General features: G+C 41.6%; 1 protein-coding gene across 1 annotated transcript in view; it reads left to right on the forward strand.

Annotated features, from left to right (window-relative positions):
• Positions 1–8,185: 8,185 nt before the first annotated feature.
• LOC117527862 (disintegrin and metalloproteinase domain-containing protein 11-like) overlaps positions 8,186–13,073 on the forward strand; it is a 73,319-nt gene continuing 68,431 nt past the window's right edge. Inside the window, exons 1-2 of the mRNA XM_034190364.1 lie at positions 8,186–8,590; positions 9,935–10,125. Of these exons, the coding sequence (XP_034046255.1) occupies positions 8,530–8,590; positions 9,935–10,125 (252 nt within the window). The 5' untranslated portion in view covers positions 8,186–8,529. The remainder of the gene's footprint in view (positions 8,591–9,934; positions 10,126–13,073) is intronic.

Genomic DNA, 13,073 nt, shown 5'->3' on the forward strand with positions numbered 1-13,073 from the left:
AAAGAATTAAAAGCGGTCATTAAAATCAAGACCTGCACATGAAATCTGAACCGTTACCATCTGCATGAGTGTCCCTGTGCAGCTTTAGCTGATATTAACCCTACGATTGTAGTTCCAGTTGCTAAATATAAACATTCAATCAAGGTTTTGTTTCCTGAAGGTTTGTGTGCGAGCTTGATGTCGTGCGCACATCATGAAATCGATTTGGGACATGCAATGTTCCTCAGGCTGCATTCTGACAAAGTGCATCTATTTCAAGCCATTATTCAATAAAAGGTCTAGTAGTGCCATCACCACAAAATACATTTATTTTAAAGTACATTCATGATTTCAAGTATTCACCAAAAGTGATGAATGTGAAATAAATAATACTGACTTTCAACCAATATTCCTTTTCCAGATCTGCAACAAAGGCGATGGTTTCATGTCTTGGTCTGACGAGTAACAGATGTTACTGTAATTGGTTGAATGTCTGCAACTTTCATCTTGACCAGATGTTTGTGGGAACCGTCAGCAAACTTGTGGCAGAATTCTGGTTGGGTATTTGACCAATTACTTGGCATAATTAGGAGACTTCAAGCACACTTCAAATATTTTCCATAGGTTTAAAGTCCGGACTTTGGGAAGACCATTCAAAAGCTTAAAGTTCACCTGATTTATCCATTGTATGTCCTGCTGGAGCACCCATCTGTGTTTAAAGCTCAAATCTCTTGCTGATGGTTGGAGGTTTTGCTGAAGAATTCTGAGGTAGTCCTCCTTCATTATTCCATCCACTTTGTGCGATTCACCAGTTTCATGGCAGCAAAACAGCCAAACAGTGTGATGCTGCCACCACCAGTGTTGCCAAAGTAACTTTGAAAAGTTACTTTATTAGTTACTTTATAAAGGTACATTTTACACTTACTTTATGCAGTTACTTCATTAGCAGCTGCGGACAACTTGTCGGCAGCTGCTGAACGTAACTAATAAAGTAACTAGTAATCTAACTTGGTCATTTTTAAGATTGAGTACTCAGAAAGTAACTATTAGTTAGTTTGCTGATTAGTTACTTTGCTGATTACTCAATCTTAAGAGTAACCAAATTAGATTATAGTTACCCTATTAGTTACATTACTTATGAGTGCAAGTTGTCTGTAACGCCTAATAAAGTAATTGCATAAAGCTGCTAATGAAGTAATTATCAGCTGGCAGTATTGGGGTCGAAGGCCTCATTTTTATCCACAACTATAAGCAACAGGTTGGTTGTTGTGGTGTCCCAAAAGTCTTGAAATGGAGCAGTGTATCCACCTGTGTACATTTAGCGTTAATGCAGGTACAATTAAATTTTGCCAAGAGCTCCACCCTAAACATACATCTGGTCTTTTTGGCCACACCACTCAATCATCTCATCTCACCGTAAAACGCTCCTCCAGAAGATTTTTTTGTCTTTGTCCATATGGCTAACTAATAACTCTAGTGAAGCCAGTTGATGGTGGGCCTCTGACTTGGTGATTATAACTGACAACTAATGAAAACCCCAAATTCAGTATCTCAGAAAATTAGAATATTGTGAAAAGGTTCACTATTGAAGACACCTGGTGTCAGACTCTAATCAGCTATTAACTCAAGGCTTTTAACTGGTCTCTCAGTCTGGTTCTGCAGGTTACACAATCATGGGGAAGACTGCTGACTTGACGTCTTGCCTGGGCTAAAGACAAAAAGGACTTAACTGCTGCTGAGTGGTCCAAAGTTATGTTCTCTGATGAAAGTAAATTTTGCATTTCCTTTGGAAATCAAGGTTCCAGAGTCTGGAGGAAGAGAGGAGAGGCACAGAATCCACGTTGCTTGAGGTCCAGTGTAAAGTTTCCACAGTCAGTGATGGTCTGGGGTGCCATCTCATCTGCTGGTGTTGGTCCACTGTGTTTTCTGAGGTCCAAGGTCAACGCAGCCGTCTACCAGGAAGTTATAGAGCACTTCATGCTTCCTGCTGCTGACCAACTTTATGGAGATGCAGATTTTATTTTCCAGCAAGACTTGGCACCTGCACACAGTGCCAAAACTACCAGTACCTGGTTTAAGGACCATGGTATCCCTGTTCTTAATTGGCCAGCAAACTCGCCTGACCTTAACCCCATAGAAAATCTATGGGGTATTGTAAAAAGGAAAATGTGACACACCAGACCCAACAATGCAGAAGAGCTGAAGGCCACTATCAGAGCAACCTGGGCTCTCATACCACCTGAGCAGTGCCACAGACTGATTGCTGCAGGAATTCAGGCAAAAGGAACCCCAACTACGTACTGAATGCTGTACACGCTCATACATTTCAGTTGGCCAACATTTCTAAAAATCCTTTTTTTGTATTGGTCTTAAGTAATATTCTAATTTTCTGAGATACTGAATTTGGGATTTTCATTAGTTGTCAGTTATAATCATCAAAATTAAAAGAAATAAACGTGAAATATATCAGTCTGTGTGTAATGAATGAATAGAATATACAAGTTTCATTTTTTGAATGGAATGATTGAAATAAATCAACTTTTTCATGATATTCTAATTATATGACCAGCACCTGTATGTTGTACGGAAAAAACACTTAAAGCTCATTATTTCATGACATTCAATTACAGTTTTACAATTAATCCATTATTGTCATTGTGTACTGAATACAACTAAATTGCACATATATGAAAATATTACATAAAAGTATAGAGTCAAATCTCTGTATTGCAGTATTGGTGTATGTATGTGCATATTATTTTATTTCAGCTGGTCATATGTGATCATATTGGATATTGCATATAAAAAGTTTACACAGCATTGAGAGCTGTTACTGCTTTGGGATAGAAACTGTTTTTAATCTATTTGGGATTTTATTGTCTGGAACCGTTTGCCCGACGACAGCAGTTCAAACACTTTCATGAGTGCACTTAAACTGTTTTTTAGGGTGTGATGCAGCTATTTGGCCAACAGAGAGCAGTGTCTGTCTATAACAAGGCTCTCTGAGCATCCGTATCTTATATACTGTATCTCATTTTAAAGAGATGATTCACTGATAAACTAACCAGCATCATCATTAAAATAACATGAATAACCTCTTATGATTGCACTGCAGTCTCATGCACATATCAAATTTTATTCAGAAATTCATCTTAAACCGTGCAATAGTAGAGAAGCTTGAATCTTCGACTGGACTGGGTTGCTTGACGTGAGGACGTTTCGCTTCAAATCACAGAAGCTTCCTCAGCTAAAATTCTTGCTCTGATAGTCTGACTTCTGTCTAACCCTAGTCAAGAAGAACAAACAGAAGCCACAAAAGCTGGAGTTTAAAACCTAACCAGATGCCTCCTAACGAGAGGCAGACTGCCATTGGCTAGTGACTAAACAACTGCTTTAATTAGCACCTATTGTGCTCTAGTTAGCACCCTCCTAAGGACAGGGTAGCTGTCCCTCCTAACGATGGGACTGACGCCTCTCCTGATGATGTGAATGACTCATTACCATGAACAAAAGACTGAATCTGCTTTGATCTGAGTACCACATTATAAACAGGGGACAAAGCGTGTCTCAGACCACCTCCCCTGGACAACTGAAAGCCTACACAGAACCAAAACCGTGCAGTGTTTTTACAGACAGCCATATCTGCACTTTTACTATATTGACCTGACGGTGAATGTGATGACTACTCGTATTATGCATCATTATAGAATGAGACCAATAGACCAGCATTTATTATTTATTGATCGGAATAATCCGGATACTGTGTGTGTGTGTGCAGAGGTTTCATGTGCACAAAATTGTGCCGGACCATCCTTGTCATTCTGCAGTCTGAGAGTCTGCATAGCAGTTATATGACCTTTGATTATTTTTGTAACTTTGCTGAGAATTTAAACCAGGATCTGTGTGATGGTTTTGAGTCTTAATGCTGGACTCACCCTCCTGCTCTACTCCACGATTTTCCTCTGTTACTCCGCTACACCCGGTGCATTTCAAAGCCGTATACTGTACAGATGAAATATTCAGTGTGCACCCTGGGCCTCCGTTAATGGGAGCTTTGCATGAGAACTGCTGGAAGGTTTAACTGCATCAAAGAAGCAACGCTGCAGGTCACAGGGTGAATGAACGAGCAGCATGTGATGCACTGCAGTGACCTACTTTAATTACTTACACCTAGGAGGTATTGTTTTGGCCATGTTTATTTGCACATATATAAAAGAAAGGGGGAAAAAGAGAATTTGAGTTACATTTGGCAGAGAGGCATAACTTGCAAAAGTTGAATAGATTTTGAGTAAAATGCTGTAAGTCAGTTTTAATTAATGTCCATGAATGAATTCCAACAGCCGTTTTACCTGCACTTCAGCTGTGTTCAGTACAGAGAAACAGATAACTGTTGGTCCTTGGCTGAGGCATGCACTCTCACAGTTTACACCAGTTAAAGAAGTGATCTTCATTATGACTTCTATGGATAATGATGGTTCCCTGAAAATTTAGGATCCTCAATTTACTATTTACGTTTTTTTTTCTATTTTGTCCCCTCCCTGGATCTCCACCTTATCATGGTGGAGGGGTTTGCGTGCTCCAGTGATCCTGGGAGCTGTGTTGTCCGGAGCATTGGCTTCTGGTAGAGCAACCCTTGGCATATTGGACCCAGGTGAGGAGACAGACAAAGGGTGATCTTATGATTGACACAGTTATGGATGGAGTCACCTCGCCCAGATTAGGGAGACTGGGGCTTCCTCCTGGTGCCAGGCCTGAGGGAGAAGCTCACAGACGAGCGCCATCTGTCAGATCTACCACCGTGAGACACGGTCGGGCTCAGCCCGAAGAAACAACACGGTATCACCTCCATGTGGGTTCACCACCTGCAGAGAGCCTGTAGAGGGTCTGCTGCACTATTTTTCTGGCAGCGGACAGGAGCAAATGTCTACGCAGACCAACACTTGGTTATGGAGCTTAACTCTTGGAAGGTGCTTGTGTCAGAGGTTGAGCGATACCAACTACAAATATTTGGGCTCACCTCCAAACATAACACAAGCTGGAACCATACACCTGGAGGGGGGCTGGGCTTTCTCTTTCTCTGGAGTTGTACAGGGTGTAATCACAAGTCCCCGGTTGAGTGTCGTTATTTTGTAAAGAGGAATCTGACTGTTGTTTGTTCATATGCACCAAACAGCCGTTCAGACTATTCAGCATTCTTGGAGACTGAGTGGGATTCTAGAAAATGTTCCTGCTGAAGACTCCTTAGTTCTACTAGGGCACTTCAATGCCCACATGGTCAGTAATGGAGTAACTTGGAGGGGAATGATTGGGAGGAATGGCCTTCCTGATCTGAATCTGAGTGTTTTTTTTGTTGTTGTACTTCTGTGCTGGTAATGGATTTTCCATAAGAAAGACCTTGTTCGAGCACAAGGGTGTTCATAGGTACACATGGTTCCAGAACACCCTACGTCACAGCTGATCAACTTTTTGCCACAGCTGATCAGCTGTGTTTAGAAAAAAAGGTGAAAATCTGTGAGCAGCAATATGGTTTCATGTCAAGAAAGAGCACTACAGATGCAGTGTTTGCTCTGAGAATGCTGAAGGAGAAGACCAGAAGGAATTGCATTGTGTGTGTTTGTGGCTTTAGAGAAAGCTTATGACAGGATGCCAAGAGAGGAGTTATGGTATTGTATAAGGACAGCTGTAGTGACAGAGAAGTATGTGAGGATGGTGCAGGGCATGTACAAGGACAGTGTGACAGCAGTAAGATGTGCAGTAGGAATGACAGACTCATTCCTATTTTTATTCTCTTTCTTATGAATAGTTTTTTTTATCTGTTTTATTCTTTTGCTTCTGTTTTTAATTATGTATTTGAATTTTTTTATTCATTTTTAATTTATTTCAATTTTATGTTGAATTGCTCTGTGTGAGGTGCCTTGAGATAGCGTTTGCTGTGATTTGGCGCATTATAAGCTAATTAAATTGAATTGAATTCAAGGTGGAGGTGGGATTACATCAAAGATCAGCTCTGAGTCCTTTCTTAATTGCAATGGTGATGGACGAGATCAACCAGGAGTCTCCATGGACTATGATGTTTCCAGATGATGTGATCTGTAGTGAGAGTAGATAGCAGGTTGAGACTAGCCCAGAAATGTGAAGATACGCTGTGGAGAGAAAGGGAATGAAAGTCAGTAGGATCAAGACTGAGTACATGTGTGTGAATGAAAGGGAGCCCAGTGGAATAGTGCAGTTACAAGGAGTCGAAGTGGTGAAAGTACATGAGTTTCAATACTTGGGGTCAACTGTCCAAAGTAATGGAGTGTGTAGTAAAGAGGTGAAGAAGAGAGTGCAGGCAGAGTGGAGTGGGTGGAGAAAGGTGGCAGGAGTGATTTGTGACAGAAGAATATCTGCAAGAGTGAAGGGGAAAAGTTAACAAGGCAGTAGTAAGACCAGATATGTTGTATGGCTTAGAGCAGCCCAGTCTCACGTTTTTTTTGTTGTTGTTGTTTGTTTTGTTTGTTTGTTTGTTTTTGTTTGTTTTTTTAGCTCCCATGATGAAATGATTCAAATTTTCGTGACAGGGTTTTTTTTTAAACTCACTATTACTAACCCTACCCCTACCCCCAACCCTAACTTTAATTACCCCCGACTCCCCCCCCCTTCACTTTTAATTTCGTGCAGCCGTCACAGAATGTATTAGGAGAAATTTGTGCTCCCATGACAAACATTTTGCACTTTTTGTGACAGTATCACAAACCAATAGATTATTGTATATTTGGTGCTGCTGAATCATGACATGTCATGAGACTGGGTTCCTTAGAGATGTTGGCGCTAACAAAAAGACAGTAGGCAGAACTAAAGATGCTGCAGTTTTTGCAAACCAACTGTTTTGAAGTGTGTGGAATAATGCCATTAATTCTAAGTCTATGTAGTACAGAATGGGAAACACTCATTCATTCATTTTCTATACCTGCTTACTCCAGTTAAGGGTCACGAGGGGCTGGAGCTTATCCCGGCAGTCATAGGGCATGAGACAAGCCCCAACCTGTTGTTCTGAAAAATGAAGCCAATGCAGAAGTGGCAAATGTTGCAATTCCTTGAATGGTCACTTGAGTTTGGACACCCTGGTTGCAGCATGCGAGAAGCTTAGGGTGGTCCATGAGTGTCTGGGTTTGCAATTGTCCTGGTTTTCAGTGATTTCTTCAATTCAGCCATCAAAAGTATATCTGTATGCAGAGAAAGTCAAACGTGAGGAGACATTCAGTTTTCTCAGCAGTGATGTTGATGTCTTTAGGGCTCTACACTTTGAAACTGAGAGATGGAAGGGTCATGAGGTTGTGAACAGAGATGTTTGGTGATACCAGTAACTTTGCAGGAGAATGAAAGTCCAAGTCTGTATGGTCCTGCTGCTTGCTGTCTTACTTATTTGGATGCTAACCAGTCATGGGTCTGTTTGGAAGATTTGTGGAAAAAATACTTTGTATCAAATGAACAGTTAGGAGCCTCAGATAAGGTCAGTCACTTGCATTGTGAGAAAAAGTCCACCCAGCGACTGGTGAAGGCAAAATGGGGCACACACATATCATCTGGCTGTGCCTGATAACTGGCTGCTTCCAAGAGGTGTTGTTGCAGTTGTTTGCATTTTACCATCCAGGAACCATGATGGTTCCTTAGCATGGAGGATGCAGCAATGCATGGCACCTAATGCTCTCTGGTATGAAAGAGGTATCTCTCGATGTTCTCTTCTAGTTTTCATGGTATTGGATCCTTGACAGCAAATAATAAAACTGCACACAGACCCTACAATAAAATCCATGTAACAAAAACAGTTTATTTAGTGCCAAATCAACTGAATATCCAGGACACCTCTGGGGGAACATGATGTGGTTATTTAATTAGACTCTAGTTGCGTTCAGCGTGGTGTGTTTCTTCTCCATACACATGCAGACGCAATGTGTCACAGCACTCGATAAGAGAAAGTGAGTTAACTGTTAATTTCTAATCCTGTGTGGCTTCCCTCCGGCCGTGCGCCTCGGCGGCCGCGCTGTCGCATTTTCTCCCTGCGCACAGAGGAACTGCGTGGCAACGGGAGGAGGGAGGGAGGGTACCACGGTCCCACGTGTTCCCCTCCTCACCGCAGACCCATCGCATTCTTCCTCTTCTCTTCCCCCCTCCATCCTTCGTTTCCGCATACGGCAGAATCGCACACGCACAGCCTCAACGTCCGTGCAGCTTTTTGCGGAGCAATACGTCCGCGGTGCGCACTTTCTCCTGCCACTGTTTCCTAACACCGGCACTGATCAGTGTCCAGGCCCGCTGTATGAGCACCACACAGGCCTGGGCTACATGATTCAGTTTTCACCATCTGATGCAGATCGTCAGTTGCGGTGCTGGTCGGAGCGCGCGCAGAGCGCAGAGATGAGAGGACGCGCGCCATCAGCTGTTTAGCGCCTTCGCTTTGGATCCTCGCCATCATTTTGCGCTTTTTGATCCCCTTTCCTCCTCTCGGCCGGCCGGGTTCGTGACGTTTTGTGGCTGTAATGCAGTAATCCGGGGGAATATGTGAAGATAATGCTGGTGGTGCGGTGCTTCATGGTCTTTGCTGCAGTGGGCGAGAGGCTGACGGCGTCAGGTAAGAGAGAGAGAGAGACAGAGGGTGGGTGAAGAGCTGGAGCAGCTTTTTCGTTTCCTTTGCACATTTTCCCCCTCCACCAGCACTTTTCGAAACCCAGTGTGGCTCGTGATTTTATTAGAGCCGGATCTCGGTGGCGCGCAGCCCACTGGCCTGGAAGCAGTTCGATGCGGTAGATTTGCTGCATCAACACATTTGCACCGCAGCCCCAACGCCTATAGCCAATCACAGGCAACAACGTCCACAAATAAAACCCCCAAATGCAGTGTAAGGTGTCACTGAGCTTTGCAGCTTGATTGATGATGGCAGATAGGGATGTATGCGTGTCAGTCACTGCAACATATATGGCAAAATAAGTGCAGTTATTAATTTCTGCTGTGGCTCAAAACTCTGTTATACTACTCACATCATTATCTTGCCCTCAGAGAAAACACTGGTCCAAGATGTCAATAATTTGAAATCCCACAGTACTGTAATACTGTGCTACACTTTTATTTGAGAGTCAGGTTTGGACAGTGGTGGACAGTGTTTTTATTATTATTATTATTATTATTATTATTATTACACTGATTGGACTATGGGGTGGCATGGTTATTTAAAGGTGAGTGAGTGGAAACTGAGTGGAGGAAAGCAGAGGACATGCCCACTTGATTACCCGCACCTGTGAGGTGTGGCAGTCAGCACCAGCCTTGTATCACTCATTTTTCAGCCCTGGTGAAGACAGTCAAAAAGGGTTTGGATTTAAGCCCATGGCTGCAAGGCAGAATAATTCGATTTGTTGCAAAGAAATTGTTTGTTGCTGTAGGATTTTTATGTACGCTTACAGTAGTAGGCACGTTGAGCGCCTACAATATGAATGTTAATTCAAAATTACACAACAGATAACATTAAGAACAGGAGTTGTTTAAAAATCATAATTATAGAAGGATGCAAATTCAGATTTGGGAAAACTTCCAGGCAGAATATTCAAAAAACTACAAATAAAGTTTTAAGGCTTGAGGCTATTTTTCTTTAGGTGATGCTGTCATGCTTCTTTCTTTCTGAATGTTGGATGTTGGGCTGCCATCCTTCCATGAGAGTTGTTTGCAAGAAAAAAAAAAAAAAAAAATATATAAGTTTGCATTATGTGAGTGGTATGAATTTGCTCAGGTGATCCCAGTGGAGTGCATAAACCATTTTCATGGGTGTCATGGGACCTGATCAGTTGGAGAACATGAGAAAGTTAAGCTACAATAGGACTTTTAATATTCAATATGACTAATAAAATTCAGGGGGGGCTGTAGCTGGATCAAAGCCCACTCACGGATGCAAAGCCTGATCATAAGATGTCTCTACCGTGTGCAGGTGGGGTTACGAGCCCGGTGCAGAATGGAGACATGTGGGACTGGTTTACTCCAGCAGACCAGCCGGACAGCAGGGATGCTACAACCGAGCTCACCTATCCAAAGCAGCTGGTGCAGCAGACCAAGTCAGAGGAGGAAATGGCTCATGACCATTTGGATACTAGAGTGAAGAACATCACCGGGGACGTCTTGGTAAATTATGACACCCCCGCATACTCCCATGATCACTCTCATGGCCTTTTTTATTTCATCTCACACAGCACTCCAGTGTGAAATGAGTTGACTGTAAATTACAAGCCTGCCTGATTATAAATGGGGCCAGGAGACACCCAGGTGTCTTGACATGGGTTCCAGGGATTCCCCAACAAATGAGGATTGGATAAATCATATTACAATTTGATTAAAAAGAAACTATCCCAAGTGGACAGTGTGTAAATTTAGCCATTTTAATCAGAGGAGTCATTGCTGTTGTCCCACATATTCAACTAAAGAATCTTTTCTGGGCCAAAATAAAATGGTGTGGTGTCAGATAATTTACAAATCAATACATCTGAAACTGGAAGGTCACGCAGAGAACACGCCTTCACTGGGGTCCAAAATGCATCTTGTAATCTTTGAAAAGTCTGTTATAATTTTGCTGCCTATATCCATCCTTTGTTCTAATGTGGGCTTTGATGTTATGCCGAATTATTACCCAGCGTTTTGTGAAAAATCAGTTTTTCATTTTACTTATTTATTTTATTTTTAGTTGTTCAGTTCACATGTTCTGCCATAAAATATAATGGTATCAGCTTTGGGCTACATTTTTTCCATCCATCCATCCATTTTCTGTAGCTGAAAAATCTTTAAAAAAGTCCTTGTTCCATCCTGTGATTTACATCCTCAACAATATTTAATGGGATCTGTTTCAGGATAGGTTCATCCTTTTCATAGTTTACATTAAATTAGTCATATTGTTATCATATGTTACAATTTAAGGCGGTTACGTGATGCACAGTTTTCAGCAAATCTCTTAAAACAGATATTAACATCTGTAGCCAAAGTAAACCATTCATGATGATGATGTGCTTGAAAAAAATAACTTGTTTCTGTGCCCGTTGCTTTAAGTGGAGAAGAGATGCTGCTCACTGTGTCTCGTCTCTTTCCCACCGACCATGTGGACCTGTCTCACAGGACAAATTAATTGGAGTCCAGATGTGGACCACAAACGTCTGTGACATATGTCACAGAAGTTGAACACAAGTAATTTCATAGTGCATAAGTGTAAGAATAATTCACCAAATTTGGTGTAAATACTTCTGAGAATTCCTTTTCTTCAAGCCACAGGAATGTTTTTTTTTTTGTTTTGTTTTTTTTTTTTGGGGGGGGGGGGGGGGGGTATAATGATGAAGTCATTGTTTCATATGTTCAACTGGCCATTCTAGAAGTTTCCAGTCTTCATGCGCAGATATGGGAAAGAAGCAAACTCCATCACAGGGAGTCTCTGTGTGTGCTACCCTTAACTAGTTTAGCCTATAAACCAGTGTGGTTTACTGGGGTGTGGCCATTGTCGTGCACAGGCTAATACGTGGATCCATAGGTAAGATTTAGGTAAACAATGAGGACTAGTGTTCATCCAGAGAACATAACTGACTTTAAAAACAAAAATACAGGTGAACCTTGTTCACTTGCGCACATTGGGGTCCACAAAATCAGCCCGCGAGTTATCTGAAACCGCAAGTTAATGAGGTTAACGGAAAAACTTAAAATCAGTTATACAGCAGTCTAAATTTTTGGCATCCACAAATCAGCCGCGAGTAAAGCCAAAACACAAGTTACGCATATGTGAGTTAAATCCTGCAGCATACGTGTACACTTATTAAAAACATATACAATCCATCTAAAAAGCATGAAAATATTGTCTGAAGTTAATTTGTAACTCCACATAGTCCATAGCACAACAGTTAACAGGTACACCACTGAAATTAACCAAGATTGTGCAAATATATGAAGAAAATACATATTTTTTGGCATCATCTTGAAAAAAATGGGCACCATCTTGAAAATCGAAGTGGCTACTGTTTTTTTTTTGTTGTTGTTGTTGTTGTTGTTTTGTTTTGTTTTGTTTCAAAAAGAAGACCAAGAAGTACCATTGCGCCAAATTTGGTGTATCAGAAAATAAAAGATTCTTATAATGTATATCTATTTATCTGCTGCACTATCAGGCCTAAACTTGATTAATTCCATGGGTGTTTCTACATGCATGCATAGAATTGAGATTTTGGAGGATGTTTAAAAATAAAGCTCAATATTTAAATGTGAAAAACAGTGAAATTTAATTGAATTTTAAATCATACAAGCGCCTTAACCCTCAGGGCTGCAGAAACATAAAAACCACGGACCCCAGAGGATTAACGAAAATGTTGTTTTTCTACATGTTCCCCCTTTTGGAGCTTCACCCCCAAATTTAATGGTTTCTATCTGATATTAGCCCCAACCTCGTCTCCAAGTTTATTTTTATTTGTCATATTAGACTTGAGTCACCCTTAACCTCCCTGGCATTGAGACATTTTAATTTTCATGCAGACAAAGCATCCTTCCTCTTGTTGCCAGATCAAGAGTAAAGATACAGTGTGGCTGATTCTACAAAATAGTCTGTTATCCTGCTTACAGGAACCACATTTGCCAGTGTCTGCAAAGCAGCGCTCACCTCCCTCCGCAGAGGAATGACAGTGCACGGTGGTGTCTTGCAGCAAGCAGTATGCACTCATTGTGATTTTGAGTCACTCATTGAAAATCCCCTTGAATATCCACACTCACGTCTGTAGGACCAAACCAGAGAAGACAGGACTGACAAACAAGAGTAGGGCTCCCACATATGACACGTCTGTCTTTATTCTCATTGTAACGTCTGACTTAAGCCCTAAAAGCAAACGCCTCTGCGTCCTTGGTAGTACGTGCACAGCTAGGTTTGCATGCAGGTTTTTAGTTGCCCTCAGCCTCTCCTAAAATATTCTGACATTGCGTTCAATCGTGCTGAGACGGACTGAAGTATGTCCCCATCAATAAAGAGATCTCTCACTCTGGCACATACAGGTCCAGGTCACTCTGGCACATACCTACCTCACAGGAACATTTGTGAGAAAGTACATTAAGATTTT

Source organism: Thalassophryne amazonica, chromosome 16 (assembly GCF_902500255.1).
Source record: "Thalassophryne amazonica chromosome 16, fThaAma1.1, whole genome shotgun sequence".
Lineage (NCBI taxonomy): Eukaryota > Metazoa > Chordata > Actinopteri > Batrachoidiformes > Batrachoididae > Thalassophryne > Thalassophryne amazonica.